This window comes from Manis pentadactyla, chromosome 9 (genome assembly GCF_030020395.1).
Source record: "Manis pentadactyla isolate mManPen7 chromosome 9, mManPen7.hap1, whole genome shotgun sequence".
Lineage (NCBI taxonomy): Eukaryota > Metazoa > Chordata > Mammalia > Pholidota > Manidae > Manis > Manis pentadactyla.
Genome location: NC_080027.1, coordinates 125661314 through 125677901, shown reverse-complemented (window position 1 = coordinate 125677901; position 16588 = coordinate 125661314). Strand labels below are relative to the sequence as shown.

The window sequence follows — 16588 nt, the reverse complement described above, 5'->3', positions numbered from 1 at the left end:
CTGCTGTCCCAGAGGGGCTCAATGTCCTCCTCCAGGAGATGTCCTCTACCCTCCTAGCCACCAGTCACCACCATTATGCACGCCTTTGTCCCCACACCTGTCACCAGTTGAAATCATTTTGTGCACGCACTCACTTCATTATTGGCTGCAACCCAAATAGGATTAAGTGCAGGGCCCTCGTGTGGGGGGTACGTGAATGCAAGGGAGGAATCAGAGGGTCATGCCCCCCAGTACTCTGTCCAGCAGTCTGCCCTTGATGGGCATCCCAGGGAAGGTGTGCTGGCATGAAGGGCTCCACTCCAGGGGCAGCAGCTGCCAGGACACCCAGGACCATGCCAGACCCCGCAGTCCCCAGTCAGGCCTCCACCTGGAGGAAGGCTTCTGGGAGCGTCTCCTAAGAAAAGTCCATGTGAGGACAGTTACACCGCTAGGCAAATTCACCCTCGCCCCTCGCCCTCCGTGGCCCCCAGTGCCCCGAAGTCCAGAACACGGGCATCCAAAACCCCTTAGGCCCTCGTTTGAACCCTGAGCAATGGGGGGGGCCGGAGCAGCTTGGTTCTCAGAGTCTCCAGGCAGTACTCACCCCATTCCTCACCCCTGCCCCTGGCTTTGGCCCCAAACTCTGGAGCTGGGAAACTTGCAAAAGCTCTAGGCCTGGTCATGAGGGGCCCCAATACCCCTAGTTCGGTGCAGGCACCGGCAGCAGCCACAGGCGACCCACCAGCTGGAGGTGGGCAGCCTGGGGTGACCGGGAGGTTGGCAGCCGGGCAGGCCCTCGACCCCGGATCCAGGACGAAAGCCAAGGTCACTCACAGCCACAAAGGCCGCATAAGGTTGGCTGTCCTTGGCTGGCAGCTTGTGCCCTACAAGCTTGGGGAGCTGAGGCCTGGCGACACCCTAAAAGGCTATGTTCTGAGTCCCCCGGGCGTGCTGCCTGGGGGCAGGGAACAAAGGAGGAACCGGTCGAGCTCTGCATTTATTCTCCCCACCTGCACCCCCCAGCTGGTTCCGGTAAATCCCAGAGCAGCAATTAGGAAGGTAAATGCCAGTTAGGAATACATATCTATGGGGTTTTTTAATAACAGGCCACCACTGACTTTCATAGTTCAGTTTTTCCTAGATTCTCAGATGGCTCGGCATTCTCCAAAGTCACACGGGCCAGGATGTTGGGGGAATGGGAGACTGCATTCGGGGAGAATGCGTGTTAGGTAGGGGTGGTGTGGCAGCAGACCTGGCACTATATGCAGCATTTCTGCACCCTACCAAGTCACTATGCTAGGACAAGAGGGTAGCGACCCAGGACGACATGAGGAAGAGAAAGGACTGCTGGGAAAATGCCGCCTGACCCCTCCTCCCAGCCAGACCAGTCTTCCTTACACACCACTGGTCCCAGCTAAAAAGCAAAGCCTCCAGAAAGGAATCAATTTTTAAGGTATTATCAGTCATTTACACCTGAGAGTGAACGAGTTTATTAGGCTTTTCCTGAGAACAGGTTTTCTAGGGAGAGGGTGAGGGGGCACAAAAAGGCACAGAGCTCCTAGACAGAGCAGGGGGCCGGGGGTGTGAGGGGCACAAAGCAGGGAGATGAGGCGCAGGGAAGACCGAGCTCCTCCCGATCCGGCTGATCTGGGCCTCGGCAAGCTGCCGGCAGGCCCCAGGGACCATGGTGGATAAAGCCAGGCCTCCGTGAGGCAGAGATGTCACAGGCACGTGGAGGTGCTTGCCGGGAGGAGCTCGGACAGGTGACCCTGGGGTTCTTGAGACGGCACTGCCCTGGCCCTGGAAGTGAGCAGGAAGTAGGCTCCGTCTCCGGACGGGCCGTGCAGGCCCCCGAGTGCTCACGCCTGCCCCCAGACGCCAGGCTGGGCCGCTGCTGGCTGAGTCTGCCCGGCATTCCTTCCGTCTCAGGTCCAGAGGCAGAAAGGGAGCAGGTGGCATGAGGAGGGGAGGACCCTTGAGACGCAGATGGGCAGGTGGGCCTCAGCAGGACTGGTCACACCTGCGGGCAAAGGTCTCTCAGGACAAGGGAAGGGCGTCCCTTTGAAGGAAGGGCAGGCTCTGGACCAGAACGCCAACACCGCACCAGAGATCCCGCATCTGCTGGCTGGAGGGGGTGGGGACTCGGCACGGTGCTGGGGAAAGCACGGCCAGTGGAGGGGTTCGGGGAGTGGTCTCCAGGTTGGGTCAAACCAGCCCGGAGGCAGGTCTGGAGCAACCTGGGTACGCAGACTGTGCAGCTGCAGGCCACTCAGAGGGCCCGTGGGCATGGGGTGTGGCAACTCCCGGCCCAGCCCCTGCCCACTCCTCTCACCTCAGCCTCCAGGGAGGAGACCGCTTTCCTTCCCCACTGGGTCCTCTTGGCGGCTTCTGACTCTTTCTGCACCTCCTGAGCGGGGGCGTCAGGGTGGAGATGGGGGCTCAGCACACCCAGAAGGGCTCGGATCTCCAGGCCCCTCCCCTCCATGACAGAGAGGAGCCCACGCCTCCTCTCTGCTGCTGCCCGGACGCAGCTTATCATAGCCCTCCCCGCCCGCAGAGGATGGCCCCTGCTCAACCCTCCGCTGACCCAGGTCATCCCACCAGAAAGACCCATAGTCAGAGGCCTCAGGAAGGAGCAAGGCACCTGGGGGTCCTGAGCTCCTGGCTCCTGGGTCTTGCTGATCCACAGGTTGAGCCTTGATGTCACAACCCCTGAAAGCTTCAAGTTCTCCTGAAAAGAGAAGCTCCCATCTCAGGGCCGGGGCCACAGGCGACAGCACGGCACTTCCAGAGGCCCTGGCACAGGATGGGACCCGACCCCGTCCCTGTATCCACCCAGTACATCCCCCAGGGAGTGACGTGCACAGCCCAGGAGACTTGGCTTCAGGAACGGTGACTCAAGTCAACGGCAGGTCCTGTCCAAACTGACACGTGACAATACAGAGCTTTCCAGCACTGCCCGGTCCAGGGTTCTAGGTTTGGAGGCCTCAGGCTTAAGCAGCCCGAAGATGCGCGGCTGGGCCCGAGCCTCTCACCTTCCTGCCAGAGGCTGGTTCCGCTTGGCTCCGGCTCACCACCTCCTTCTCAAAGAGGTGCCGCTTGCTGGCAACACCCGCGGGAGCCACAAAGAACTCGGTGCGGGAAGAGCCTGGGGACTTGACAGATTCCGATCTCTGGGAACAGAGCACACAGACCACGGGCCCTCAAGGGTGAGGGGCACGGGCCATGGCCACCACCCGGGTCAGCTGCCATCTCCTCCCTGCAAGAGCCTGCCCACCTGCACAGCAGTGTGGTATCTCTTCAGCTTCTCGCCCAGCCGGGCTGTGCTGACCGGAAGCCTCACGCTGGCACTGCAAGGTGACAGGGTGATGCAGGCCAGGCGAAGTCCCTCCCCAGGAGACGCCAGGCCCGCCCCCCAAGCCTGAGGAGCAGTAGCCCTCCACCCCACCATGTCGGCAAAGAGAATGTGACCTCCATCACTGAGTGACACTAGAATGACTTGGCCAAGGTGAAAATCTACAGACTCCACGGACGTTCCCTACCTCCCTAGAAACATCTCATCCAGGAAAACATCCTCAATATCAGAAATACCTGCCATTTCTCCCCCGTCCTGTGCTTGCAGCTCAGAACATCTCCGGAACCTCCTTCCTCTCCACCCTGCCTACCTTCTACCCCCTCCCCCTGCCGGCAGCCCCAGACAGCACAGCTCCAAGGCTGTGGTGATCTGGTCCCTGCCCCACTCCTGACACCAGCGTGCCCCCCCACCAGCCCCTTTCTCCACGTGCTCACGTGCCAGCCAACCAGACACCCCAGGCTTTTCATACTCTGTGCCTTTCCACATGCTATGCCCTCTATTTAAAATGCATTCCTTTGATTTTCCATCTGTAAAAGCGAGTTCCTCAAGCCCCACTCAGACACCCATTGTTCTGTGACGTTGTCCCGCTCCCAGCTCAGGCAGGCTGAGCTGTTACAGCCGCTCGGGAGCGCCCAGCCCCTTGTCTCCCTATCCCGGCACCTCCAGGCTGGGTGGCTCTTAAACGTTCATGGTCGAATGTGAGCTGCTTGAGAGTAGGAACTGTGCTTATTCATCTGTGGGCCCCACCCGCACCCGCGCTCCCTGTCCCAGCCCAGGACAGCAGTCTCAGCCGCTGGGGGCAGGCGGGTGCAGCGTGAGCGCATGAAACCCCTAACACAGAAGCACAGCTGCTTTTCGGATCCTCTTTCAGGTTTGTTTGTGTTTTTCAGATGGAAGCCCTCCTCCCCCTCGTCCCCCTCCACACCAAGGCTAAACCCTCCTCTACCTTCCGAGCCCATGGAAGCCCTCCTCCTCCGAGCAGCCCTCCTGGGTCTCTCCCCTCCCTGTTCCATCTCATCGGGCCTCTGTCCCTCATGTTAACCCAGTCTCCCTGCAGGAGCTGCAGCCCTGCCAAGGACTCTGCCTTCCCCTCACGTGTCCTATGGCACCACATGGCTCGAGGACAGGTGGCGGGTGCTCAGCAAACACAGGCTGAACGTGAGCAGGTGCGAGACAGCCAGAGCCTGCAGGCCCCTGACCTGCGGGTTAAGGTTGTTTCCGAGTTCTCCTTCCTGGGGCTCATCTGAAATGAGAAGGCGAGGAATGGATGTGTGGGGGTCCCAGGGGGGCCACAGCTTCCTCAGGGGCAGGCTCTGCCCTCAGAATACTCCCTCCCCCTCCTCAGACCCCCGCCCTCCTCCACTGCTGGACCCAGACCGGCCCTCTGCTAAAGGCCCTTCTCTTGCCTTAGACATGCCACCTCCACCCACCAGGCCGGGTCAGAGCCGCTGCTTGAACCCCACCTCTTCTAGGGGTACCTGCAACCCCGTCTTCCTGTCCACCTCCTCACTGCCCATGAGCCCCAGGGCCCAGGGACAGGCGCTGGTCAACCAGGCCCCAGCGTCCTCCCTGGGGTCTGGCACCCATCAGGGGCACAAAGTCAGTACAAAGTGATTCAAAAACCCGGTGAACAGAGGAACTACAGAGTAAACACAGGATAAGGGAGACGAGAGTCCCCCGTCCACACGGTTTGTCCTCTCAGAGCAAAGGCTGCGCAGCCAGGAGGGCACAGGCGCCGCAGGTGCAGGGTGCCTGCCCTGGGCCACATTCCTTCAGCTCCGGCCTTCCCCAGTAGGTGGGGCTGCTCAGGCTCACGCACACCCACCCTCCAGGTCACTAGCCTGCTCTCCTTCATTGGATCAGCTTCCTCTGCTCCGGGCCACCCATGAAAATCCAAGGGCCCTCTCCACCCACAGCGCCCTCCTGACATCTAACCGAGGCCCTACGCTGTAATGCCGGCTGGCATCCCGGGCTTGCCCTCCGCTGGGCTGGAGACAAAGGTGCCCAGGCCCTCACCCGAAAGGAGATGGTCCTGGAGCTGGAGCGCTTGAGGGAGCTGCTGTAGGTGGCCTGGGAGGGTGAGGAGGTGTCCACCCCTTCCTCCCTGCTGGGGATTTTCACCTGGAGGCAGTGGGGGTGTCACACAGCAGGTCTGGGCAGCCCGGAGCCCAAGCTGCCACGGGGACCCCATGTGGCCTGGCTCAGCCCATGAACTGCAGGAGGGGGGGCATAAGCCAGTCCTCCCTCTGCTGCCTCCTGCCCTGCCACCCCTGCTGCAGGCGCCGGGGACGCAGTGCCGCAGTGCCAGGCCACCGGGCAGAGCCTCCCTGGGAACTTGGGGCAGGAGTCAAGGCTTCCCAAGCAATTGCTGGTGTCCTGCCGTCCAGGCTCTGGAGGAGGAAGTGCCGCAAGCTGCCAGGTGCCCCCCAGCACACAGCTGATGCCCCTCATCTGCCAGCAGCCTGCCCCTGTCTCGGTGTCCCCTAGTCTGACGGTGGCTGGAAGCAGGTTGAGAAAGAAGAAAATGCCAAAGCCAGCCTGAAGGGGGGAGGCCAGGGGACAGCAAGGGAGCCAGGGACCCCCTCGGCAGGACTGGGGGCGGCTGGGGAGGATGGGAGGGGCAGGGGCACGCCCACCTGGAGTGTGATGGGTGGGAGGCGGGCAGCCGCAGGCAGAGGGCCTGCCGCCCCCTGTCCTGCCAAGGACAGAGGGTTCTTCTCCGGGAGGGCCCTTCCTCTCTGCTCGCTGGAGGCAGACCGGCTTCCCCCAGAGGCTGGCTGCTCCTGGGCAGGGCGCCCCGAGGCTGCTGCCCTCTTTGAAACCAGTGGCTTCTCAAAGAGCAGTGCTTTCTCGGATACCAGTCTCCCTTCCAAGCCTGACGTCTTCCCTGGCAGCTTCTCTGACACACTCATTTTCTCTAGAACTGACTTTTTCTCCGCGATGGCTCTTTTCTCCAACACCACTGTCTTCTCCAGCACGGATGTCTGCTCAGGGCCCACGGTCTCCTCAGGGGTGGAGGTTTCCCCTGACATCAGTCTCTTTTCAAGTGCTGAAGTCTTCTCTGGACCGGGGGACTTCTCCAAGACCGGGGTCTTCTCCGAGACCCCCTTCTCCCCACCCGCCGGCTCACTGCCCACCGCACTCTCCTCCTCCCCAGCCCAGCGGCCCCGCTGCTCCCGGCTGAGTCTCCGGCGAGGGGGCAGCTCCACCTCTTTCTTGGGCAAGAGGGGCTGCTTCTTGGCCTGCCCAGGGCCTGCGCTGTCCCTCCCTGGCTCTGCCTCCAGCCTCTCCCAGACAGGGGCCTGTGCAGCCTCCACCATCTGCCGCCTCTGCCTCCGCTCCTGCCGCGTCCTGAGGATGCCCGGGATGTCCTCATCCTCATCTTCGCAGGCTTGGGGCGGTAGCCTGGGCCGCTCTGCTTCCTCCACGCTGGGCAGTCTGAGCCAGCAGATGGGAGGTGGGGTGGGAGACAGAATCAGAGAATGTCAGAGGTGGGCGAGACCCCGGGGTGTACGTGCCCCAGTGGCTGCTACCAGGGCCCCCAGGGAGGGGTCAGGAAGTAGAGCTCTGGCCTCCCCATCACCTCAGCATAGATTCCTTTCATCTGCTTTACATGTTGGGCATCCAAGATATCATTTGAACCAAGTACACCATGCTTTTAAAGGTTATAAATCTCTGTAAGGCCCTACCATGCCATGTTCAGAACCAAGCCACAAAACCTGATTAAACAATTCCTTTATATGTACCAGGCCCTGTGCTGGAAGGTCGAAAGCAATAAATACAGTCCCTGCCCTTTGCAGCTTAAATGCAGACCAGAGATATTCAGGGATGCATCAAAGATCACACAGCTTATTAGTGGTGAGCCAGGTGTAGAACCCGAAGTTTCTGGTACCCCATCCTGCACTCCTGTTAGGCGCATGAGTGCTGCTGGGACTGGGTGGCAGCCAGGTATCTGTGCTGCCAGGATGAAGACACACACCCTCTCCTGTGCCTTCTCTGGGGGACCCACAGGCACGAGAGCAATATGACAGGACTGTCCAAAACCCACAGCCCATGCCCTCTAGCAAAAGGAGATTCTTTTCTTTTCCTGCCTCATCACCCTGCTCTCCATGCGATTTGGGGGCAAATTAATTCACTGTCTGAGCCTCAGTTTCCATATCTACACACTGGGCTTGTTAGAAGGTAAAATGAGACTCGTTTTGTGAGACATCCAGGACATTCCGGCCCTTCTCTTCCTGTCCCCCAGGCCCCTAGAATCTAGGGTCAGGGCTCGCCCCAGTGCTCCTCCCGTCAGAAGTGAATTAGGGAGGGTCGGGGTTAGGGCGAGGCAGCCTTTCTATGTGGAAAGAGCTGAGCCACAGCCTGAGATCTGGATGACAGTTCTGGCCCTGCCCGCGTTCAGGTGTGCAGTCCCAGCCGGCCACCTCTGTACTCCTGGACCCGGTCTCTCCACCTGTGAGATGGGGTAACCATGCCTCTCCCAGGGACACTGTAAGGATTAATTGGGTGCTGTCCAGCACAGTATTCATGGGCAGTGTCGACAGACAGGAGCGATCACTGCTCTGAAGAGGGTGGGGCCTGGCTGGGCCGAGGAGGGCCTGGGGTGGGTAAGGGGCCTCAAGTCCTCCTGCAGGCCCTCCAGCCTCATTCCCTGGGCAAGCCACACACGCTGCGCAGTCCGGGGCTGCATGCTCATCCCCGCCGCCCGGAGGGAAAGGACACCGCGCCCACCCGGCCCTAGCACCTCTCTGCCGTCGGCCCTGCTCCGCTCTGGCTGAGCCCGGGAGCTCCGTCGTCCGTGGCTGAGCTCAGGTTTCGGCGCCGCCGCCGCCGTTCCCGCTCCTGCTCCTCCTCGTCTTCCAGAGACCACTGCCGGGCCAGGCTGGGGGGAGAGGGGTCAGGGCAGCCCAGGAAAGACTGAGGACCGCCCCCAGGTGGCCTCCGGTGGGGCTGGGGGGGGTGACGAACACCCTCCTGGCCTGCGCTGTCTGCAGGCACCTATGGCGTGGGCCTGATCCGGGGGCTGCCTGGGCAATTGCAACTGGACTTCCAAGACCTGACTCGAACACAGGCCAAAATATCCCACGAATAATTCTGCACACTGATTATATGTTGAAATGACAGCATTTTGGATACACAGGGGTAAGGGAGATCTATTATGAAAATTAATCTCCTATTTATTTTTGCTTCTTTTCATGGATTCACATTTGTGGCCGACATTACGTTTCTACTAAAGCTACTAAAGGCACTTGGAGGGCACCAGAGTTTCTGGACCTCAGCACCGTTTCTGTTTGGGCCAGATGCCCGGGACTGTGGTGCCCGAGACTGTGGTGCCCAGGACTGTGGTGAATTACAGGATATTGAGCAGGACCCCTGACCTCTACCCACTCGATACCACGTTGTGACAATCAGACATGTTTCCTGACATTGCACATGTCCTCTGGGGGGCAAAACCACCCAAGGCGAGAACCATTCGGCGGGGTTTTACTCTGGACCCCTGAGTGGGCGCGTGGGGCCGCCTCTCGGGCGCTGACTAGGAATGTGGGAAGGTGGGCTCGGTTCAGCCTGAGGAGGTGAGCGTGAGAGGGTCTTTACTCCTTTTGGTCCTGGGATTCCGAGGTAATATCCCTCAGTGAACAGTCACAGAGAAACTAACTCAGGATTACTCAACAACCCATGGGATTTCTCCACTTCTGGAGGGTGGAGACTCACAAATAAGACCAATTATTCCTGGAAAATATTCCAATATCATCTTCACTTCACTTTTGAGGAGCTCTTTAAGCCTCTTTCCCCTTTTAGAAAACCAGCTCCACCTGTTGGGAAGCAACGGGGCTCCAAACACCCTCCTTCTGGTTCCTGCCCACAGTCACTCTGATCGCGGGCCAGCCACCCACCAGCCCACCCATCTCCTCCCTCACCCACCTATCTCCTCCCTCACCCACCCACCTGCCGGTCCAGCCACCTGTCAATCCAAACACCCATCCACCCAGTCACCCACCATTGCCCCACCTATCCCCGCCCACCCACCGATCAGCCTTTTCCGCCTGCCCACCCACCTCCCTGCCTGACCACCTCCTCTTGCATCTACCCACCCCTGCCAAAAGCCAACGCATTTCAGAGCCAACTGGGCCGGGCCAGCACCATGTCAGGAACCGGGCTTCCCGGAACAAGGCTGCCTGGGAGAGACCCACTCTCCGGTGAGAAAGGAAAGCGTTTCCACCAGTAACTCCCCAGGCAAAGTGCAGAAATGGCCCTGCAGGGGAGAAGAGTCACTGCAGGCCAGCGTCACCCGGACAGGCCCACAGAAGAGACTGAACCTGTGCCGGACCTCAGCGGGCGAGCAGGACTTCAACGGGGGGCAGGGGAGAGACAGGCCGTCCAGGCAGAGGGGAGGGACCGGGCAGGCCTGGAGGTCAGAGGGCAGGGGGCCCGTTGGGGCGGGAGGCGAGGCTTCCCTCGGAGCCCCAAGAGAAGGCTTGCATGAGGGAGCAGCAGGCTGCGGGGGTCGGCCGGGCGGGGCCTCTCCGGAGCCTCCCAGTGACCGGAAGGATCTAGAAGAGGCCTTCCTCATCCCTCCCAGAGTTAGGGCAGTGGCTTCAAGGTCTCCCCTTGGGCACTATCAGGGGTCAAAGCTCGATTTAAAAAACATTCCTGAATACACATCTTTTCTAGCTACTGTCCCATTTATTTTTCTTTTCAGAAGAGTTGCTGGTGGTCAGAAGCTCCTCTTTCTGGGTCCCCATTGTCTCCTTACTAGTTCCTGTCCAGCTCTGGCTCCGGCCTCCGAGCTGCTCTCTCTACGGGACTAGGGACCTGTGTGCTCACTACTCTGCCCGGGCTTCTCGCCCTCAGAGGTACTGGAACTCAGTCCTACCCCCAGTCCACACGCTTTCAGGTTTTCCTCCATCTCCCTGGCTGAATGCCTCGGTCTTCTTTGCTCTTCACTGATGTCTCCTCACTCTGAACACATCTTAAATTTTGTTTCCTTTTTAAAGACAGGCGAATAAGAAGAGCGGAGAGGGCACAAGAGGCTTCAAAAGAAAGTGTGAGGGCATTGTCCTGCAGGGAGAGGAAAGACCACAGGATGGGGCACCTGGGTGTCTGCAAGGCACCTGGCTCAGAATACATACCAAGTGTAGATGCCACTTTCAGAAGTGCAGGGCTCTCCTCCCGGGCAAGTTCCAAACCTCCACTTGATAAGGAAGAGTGTGAACAGGGAGGGGAGCATATCCCAAGCTCCCTCAAAGGCAATCTGCCCATCTCTTTGCCTCTGGAAAATGAGCACCTACCCATCATCCCACAGGCAAGGAGCTGCCTTTGCATGGGAAACTTCCAGAACCTCCCAATTCTGATCATCAGGGCAGCTCTTGGTGAGAAAATCAATGCCTCCTGCTCCAGGCATGTCTCTACTCTACCTCCGTAAGTGGATGCAAATCAAGGGCCCAGGGCTGAGACCACAGAATTTAAATAAGATCCCCTGGGCCTTCCCGTGAGCCCTGTGAGATACGCACACTCGCAGACTGATCCCACATTCCTTCACTACCCGCGAGCCGATGGTCTCTTCTGAGCCCAGACCCCATGCCCGCCTCTCCTTGGCTCCCTTTGTTCAGACTTAGAAACTCCAACTTCAGCTGGCTTACAGCTGAGGCCATCTTTTCAGCTCTGCCCTCTTTTGGACGCATCCTCTGCTCTGGTCCCTGTCTGGGACCAGCTCTTACCCTCCAAAGCTGAGACCCTCCACTGGGGACACGACCCACAGAGTCGGCAGCTACAACCCCCTGACCACACCCGTGGCTGGGCTGTTCTGAGCAACCCTGTTCCCACACACTCCCCTCAGCCCTCAGGGAGGCAGCATGTTTGTTTACCCTCCAGTGAGGCCCTCCATGGAGTGTGAACTGTCAGAGCCTGGTCTCCTCGGAAATGACTCAAGCCCCCTGAAGGGTCTCCAGGGCTGGAGTCGCGGGAGGTGGGGCCCAGGAGTCCTTGAGCATCCGCTGGCTTTATGCCATGACCCCACAGTTTGCTCAAGGTGACACGGTCACCTGCCCTGCTGCTGAGGAATCACACGCCCGCGTTCAACCCCTGGTGCCCTAGCAAAACGCAAATCACTTCACCACCGCCACCCTGGGGGAGAAATGTTATCTCCAATAAGCCAAGAGCTATCAGCCCCTAGAGATGGGAAAATGGATAGACCTGAAGGAGGGGCAGAGGTCAACCTTCAAGAGGGACCTCAACAGGTGCAGTTGTTGAAACCCCAGTAATAAGTAAATGACCATTAAGGGCTCCAGAACTGTGCTGGACATGGAGTAGCACACAAATACTTATTGAATGTGTGAGCTATGATAAACCCGTCAGTGAGGGAACAGAGGAAGAAGTGACGGCCCTACTGCGTGCTTGTGGCAACACCAGGCACCGTCCTAAACATTTTACAAAAATTGTTGACATTAAACCTCACGGCTACCCTGTCAGGGAAAGTTTGCAGATGAGGAAACTGAGGCTCATAGGGGTTCTCTCTCCCAAAACAGCACAGGAAGCAAAAGAGAAGGAACCAAGAATTCCAACCTAGGTCAGCCTCTCAAAAGCCCACACCCTTAACCATAACCAAGGGCCAGGAACGAAGTCCTGGGAGGGCTGGCCCTAAACTGGAGAGGAGCCCCAGTTCTTGGGAGAGCCTGGGAGGGCCTCTGTCCAAGCGGGATTCCCCACCCCAGGACAGGCTCGCAGTGCACCTGGGAGAGCAGAGGTTCGGGGAAGGCCAGTAGCGAACACACTGACCTTCTGGGCTCCAGAGCCAGGCCTTCACTTTCCTCTCTCCTGGCCTTCACTTGGGGACACACACCCTCTCTTGGGCCCTGCACAGGGGCTGCTAGCCTTCCCTCTGCTGCACACACAGCCCTGCCATCAGCTACACAGGAAAGATGGAGGAGGACCTCAGGAGAACAACCCTGTGGGAGACCCAAAGCAGCTCAAAAACCAGGCCAGGGCTCAGCTGCTCCCATTCAGGTAGAGGCAGGGTGAGAGGACTGCCCTGGAAGCCTTAGGGGAACCTGGGGCTCACGGAGGATTTGCAAATCTTGGAAGGAAAGGACATACAAGAGAGCCCAGGCCTGGCACAGGGCAGGGAGGCCCAGCTCTGACTGGCTGTATGGCCTTAGGCCTTGGTGGGTCAGGCCTAGGCCCCCTTGGCCAATGAGGGGCAATGAGGGACCACCATGGATGGTCACAGGACCCTTCTAGCTCTGCCGGTCCAGGGAGAGGTGTCGGAGAGGACTGGGCAGCACTGGGAGGTGCAGGGGCTGCTCAAGGCCCAGGCAGGGGAATGATTAACCACTGGCAGCTCAGTCCTGGGCGCTCTCAGATCCTCACCCCCCATGGACAGGCCCAACCCAGCCTCACCCGTCACCAGGCCACTGACCAGGGCACCCAGCCAGGAGCTCACCACTGCCCCCCTCACAGAGCTGGAACACAGGAATTTCTACTTCATGCCAAGGATGGGCAGCAGGCTGGCCCTCCTCTCCCCGCAGGGCCCTGGCTGGGGCAATACCAGTCACACCCTCCTCACAGTCCTCCCCAGCAGAGGCTCGGCTCCCAGTGACTCACAGCCCCTCCCCTCCTGCCCGCTGAGGCTTGTTCACCCAGGGCAGGAGCGGTCCTCCGCTCCAGGTGCCTCGTCAGGGGGCCTGCTGGCAGCAGATGTATATGCCCACGGGGCTCCCTGCGGGTTGGGGCCGGGCAGGGGCCAGGCCAGGGGCTCTGTGGCAGGACTGGTTCCCCAGGGCTGCCCTGGCACTTACCCTGGACACCCCATGGGAACTCGGCCCCACCCTGCAGCCACGTGAGACCAGGTCCACCTCAGCAGCAGACCCTGCTCGCATTTTCAAAGTTCCAGCTGTCCACCCACCCCCCACACACACCCTGTACATATCCAGGCATGTTCTCAGACACAGAATCACATACATCCCACCAGGCTGTGAGCTCCTGAGAAAATGGTGTCTGCTTGTATTTTTAACCCAGTGCCTGTACTGAAATCTTCAATAAACATTCGGACCAAACAAACTGGGACCCCCAAGGCCCAAGCTCAGCTACCTGAGAAGCTACCACCCGCACACACATCTCCTACTGCACAGGCCGCAAACCCGTTGCCCACACCTGTGCCCACACATCCATACAGGCGCTCTCCATAGGCACTAACAGGCCCCCACCCAGCAGCAAAGACACTCCCACATCAACCCGGGCAGTTGTCCCACATAGAGTCCAAGGCCTTGACCCCCCGGCCCCACCCTCAGCACAGACCTTCCCTGGGGTGTGTCCCACCTCTGTGGCAGCCTGGGTTCCTTTTCCAGAGAACCGAGGTCCCTCCACTCTTGGGGCTTACCTTTTCCCCTCTCTAGACCCCATGGGCCCCTCCACAAGGAGTTCCAGGGGACTGGGCTTCAGAGGAGTGTGAAGTCCTGAGGGTCTGGGGAGGGGGACCCCCACCCCTGGGGAGGATGTGCTCGGGGTGCTAGAGCTCTGGAGTCCTCCGGAAGGCAGGGGAGAAGGAGGTCCCAGAGCCGGGGAGGACACCTAAAATAGATCTGCCTTGATGGGGAAGGCCTGGGGAGGGTGCTGGTCTGCACCTGCAGAGCCCTGGCCTCACTGAAGTCCTCAGTACCTAAACGACCACCTGGGAGGGGCCCAAAGGCCATTCTCTACCTGGTGAAAGCCTAGGGGATCAAAGGCATGGGGATCTGAGCTACTGCCTGGGCCTCAGTTTCCTTAAGGACAAGAAGTGTGTGTGTGGCGGGACAGTGGGGAATAAGGAGGTGAAGATGCTCCTGTGACCCCTTCCTGGGCAGGTGCAGGGTAGCATCCGAGCAGGCACCAGGGGTCGCCCACCGCGATGAGGGCCTGCCCCCAGGAAGGCCCCCACCCCAGACTTCTCTGCCCTTGACAGGATGTCCGGCAGGCAGGGATAAAATACCCAGTGCCCTGAACCCTTGAGGAGCCAGCTCACAAACAAAGACTGAGGCACAGAGGGGGCAGCACCTCTCTGAGGTCACCCAGACCAGACACCACCTCAGCACGCCATGCTCAGAATTCGGGCCTCATCAAAGAAAGGGGGGGGTCTGCTTCCCTCTGGTCCCATTCACTGGCCCCTGTGTTCAGACCATAAAGGCGGCCCCCCCTACCGCTCCCTAGAGGAACGGGGCCGCGAGGGGGGCTTCTCTCGGGAAATGAGGCCGGACGGTGACTCCTCAACACCGCCCCGGCCTCGGCCCTGCGGGCGGCTCTCCGGGCCAGGGACCCTCTGCGGCCCCAGGCCCCAAGGGGAGGGGAGAAGGCTGCTGTGGAGGAGGGGGTACCACCCACCCTGGCCCCGGGGCGTCCCCCAGCTCTGCGCCCGCTGCGGAGCGGCCAGGCCGAGGTCCGGCCCGGGCCCGGCTCCCCGCGCTCACCTGGACAGCGCCGACCAGTCCTTCCTGCCGACGGACATGCTGCCGGAGCCGCGGGCCGTGTGCTCCCGCCCCGCGCCGCCGCCGCCTCACCTGCGCGCCCCGCCCCGCCGGCCCGGGCGGGTCACATGGCCTCCCCCGCGCCCGCCCGGCGCTCCACCTGCCGCCCGGGGGCGGCCCCGCGGGGGCATCCCGCCCGGGCCGCGCGGACCTCGGCTCCGGCCCCGGCGCGGCGCGGACTGCCCGACGGCCGCCGGGCGGACCGCCGGACCGCGGGCCCCGCGCGGGGGGTCGGCCGCCTGGGACCGGAGGGGGGGCTCCTGCCCAGAACCGGTCGGACCAGCCCGGCGCCCGGCCGCCGCCTCCGCCCGCAGGCGTCGTGGCCGCGGGTGCCGGGGGTGGGGCGGAGGCCCGAGGACGGGGTCAGGCTGAGCTCCTTGCGGGGAAACCGACTTGGCCAAGAAAACCCGGGCGGGAAAGTCAGAGCAGGACCGGAGATCTCGGGTCTCGAGCCCCGGGCGCCACCTGGGCCTTCCCCGGACGCGCCGTCCCCGCCCCGGGCTCCCGAACCTGCCGGCCCACCGCCCCTAAAGCCCACGACCCGAGCGGCGCGGTGCTTCCCCTGTGGGGCTGCAAAACTACACACACGCCCCGTAGGCGGCCAGCTGCTCCCAAAACGAGATTGTCGGGTTCAGTTAAGCAAACACCGGAGTTCCCACAGCCCCGAAAACACAATGAATGTCAAAGGCACTGTCTCCCCCCCACCGACACCGGACTTGGGGCTGGAGGCACAGAGTGTGTGACGGGGCAGAGGAAGCTCAGCTTTTCCGCCTGGAGGGAGGGACCGAACACAGAGACTAGCGCTGGAATTTTGCAGTGCCTTGAGGCACCTCTGGCTGGTGGGTACTTTCTATCTAGGTGCTTTCAACCCAGGAACCAGCCTCAGATGGGCTGCAGGAGGGCCAGTCGCTGAGCTGAGGAATCTTATCTTCCCTAATGGATCAGAACTGCAAGGTCAGCAGAGCAGTTCCTGCCCGAGAGGAATGAGGTGCAGCCCCAGACAGCAGGAGGCAATGATGCGGGGATGGGGACAGGGACGGGGACCCGGAACCACCAGCGTTCTGCTGGGCCTCGCTCCCCTTGGGCACTGATGGTCTCTGCAGGGCCTTCCAGCTCTGAGATCGCATAGTGAAGCGCAAGCCAGCTGCTGAGACACACACACAGGTAGCCTGAGAGGGCATCTCCTCCAAAAAAGACACGCCCTCCTGTAGGGAGCCTTCCTTTCTTACCCTGGAGTTGAGGAATGAGGTTCAAGGAATGAATGCTGGACTGGGAGCCTGGACACCTGGCTTTGAACTCTGATTTGCCATTTATGAGACATGTGATTTGGGGCAAATCACAGTGTCCTCGTCTGTGTAGTAGAAATACTGATACTTTGCCCTGCTTCCTTCCAGGTTGTGGAGATCAAATGTGTCCGTAGCTGAGTGCTGGTGACAGTTCAGAGCAGTGTGAGAGCCGATAGGGCCCCAGGGAGTTCTGAGCAGGGGCCAAGGCTGGACCCTGTTTGCTCTTCCAGGAAGAGACAAAGAGGGAATGGCAGTAATCAATGACCCTGTAGCCTCTGACCCAGGACCCGGCATTGCCTGGAGAGCCCGCTGTCTCCACGGGGACCTGGGAATGTTCTTCTCATGCTTTGTGGGTCGTGGCCCCTCAACTTAGGAGTAAAAATACTCAGAATCACTGGAAGCATGACCCTTCCAGGATTACTTTGAGAAGCCAGAGGACAGTCACATATCTAAAAGTCCAAAATCCTCTCTGT

The 16588-nt window shown here is 60.5% G+C and overlaps 1 protein-coding gene across 2 annotated transcripts; it reads right to left on the bottom strand.

Annotated features, from left to right (window-relative positions):
* Nucleotides 1-1451: 1451 nt before the first annotated feature.
* LAD1 (ladinin 1) lies at nucleotides 1452-14990 on the bottom strand. Of its 2 annotated transcripts, XM_036909494.2 has the most exons (10): nucleotides 14773-14990; nucleotides 8079-8216; nucleotides 5971-6772; nucleotides 5351-5455; nucleotides 4534-4577; nucleotides 3257-3329; nucleotides 3015-3152; nucleotides 2624-2710; nucleotides 2312-2386; nucleotides 1452-1999 (listed from the first exon to the last, which is right to left on the bottom strand). In XM_036909494.2, the coding sequence occupies exons 1-10, from the start codon at nucleotides 14808-14810 to the stop codon at nucleotides 1994-1996; spliced, it is 1506 nt and encodes a 501-aa protein (XP_036765389.2). In that variant the 5' UTR covers nucleotides 14811-14990; the 3' UTR covers nucleotides 1452-1993. The 2 variants fall into 2 exon arrangements, 1 of the variants encoding a protein (XP_036765389.2); XR_008999462.1 differs by lacking the exon at nucleotides 3257-3329.
* Nucleotides 14991-16588: the final 1598 nt, after the last annotated feature.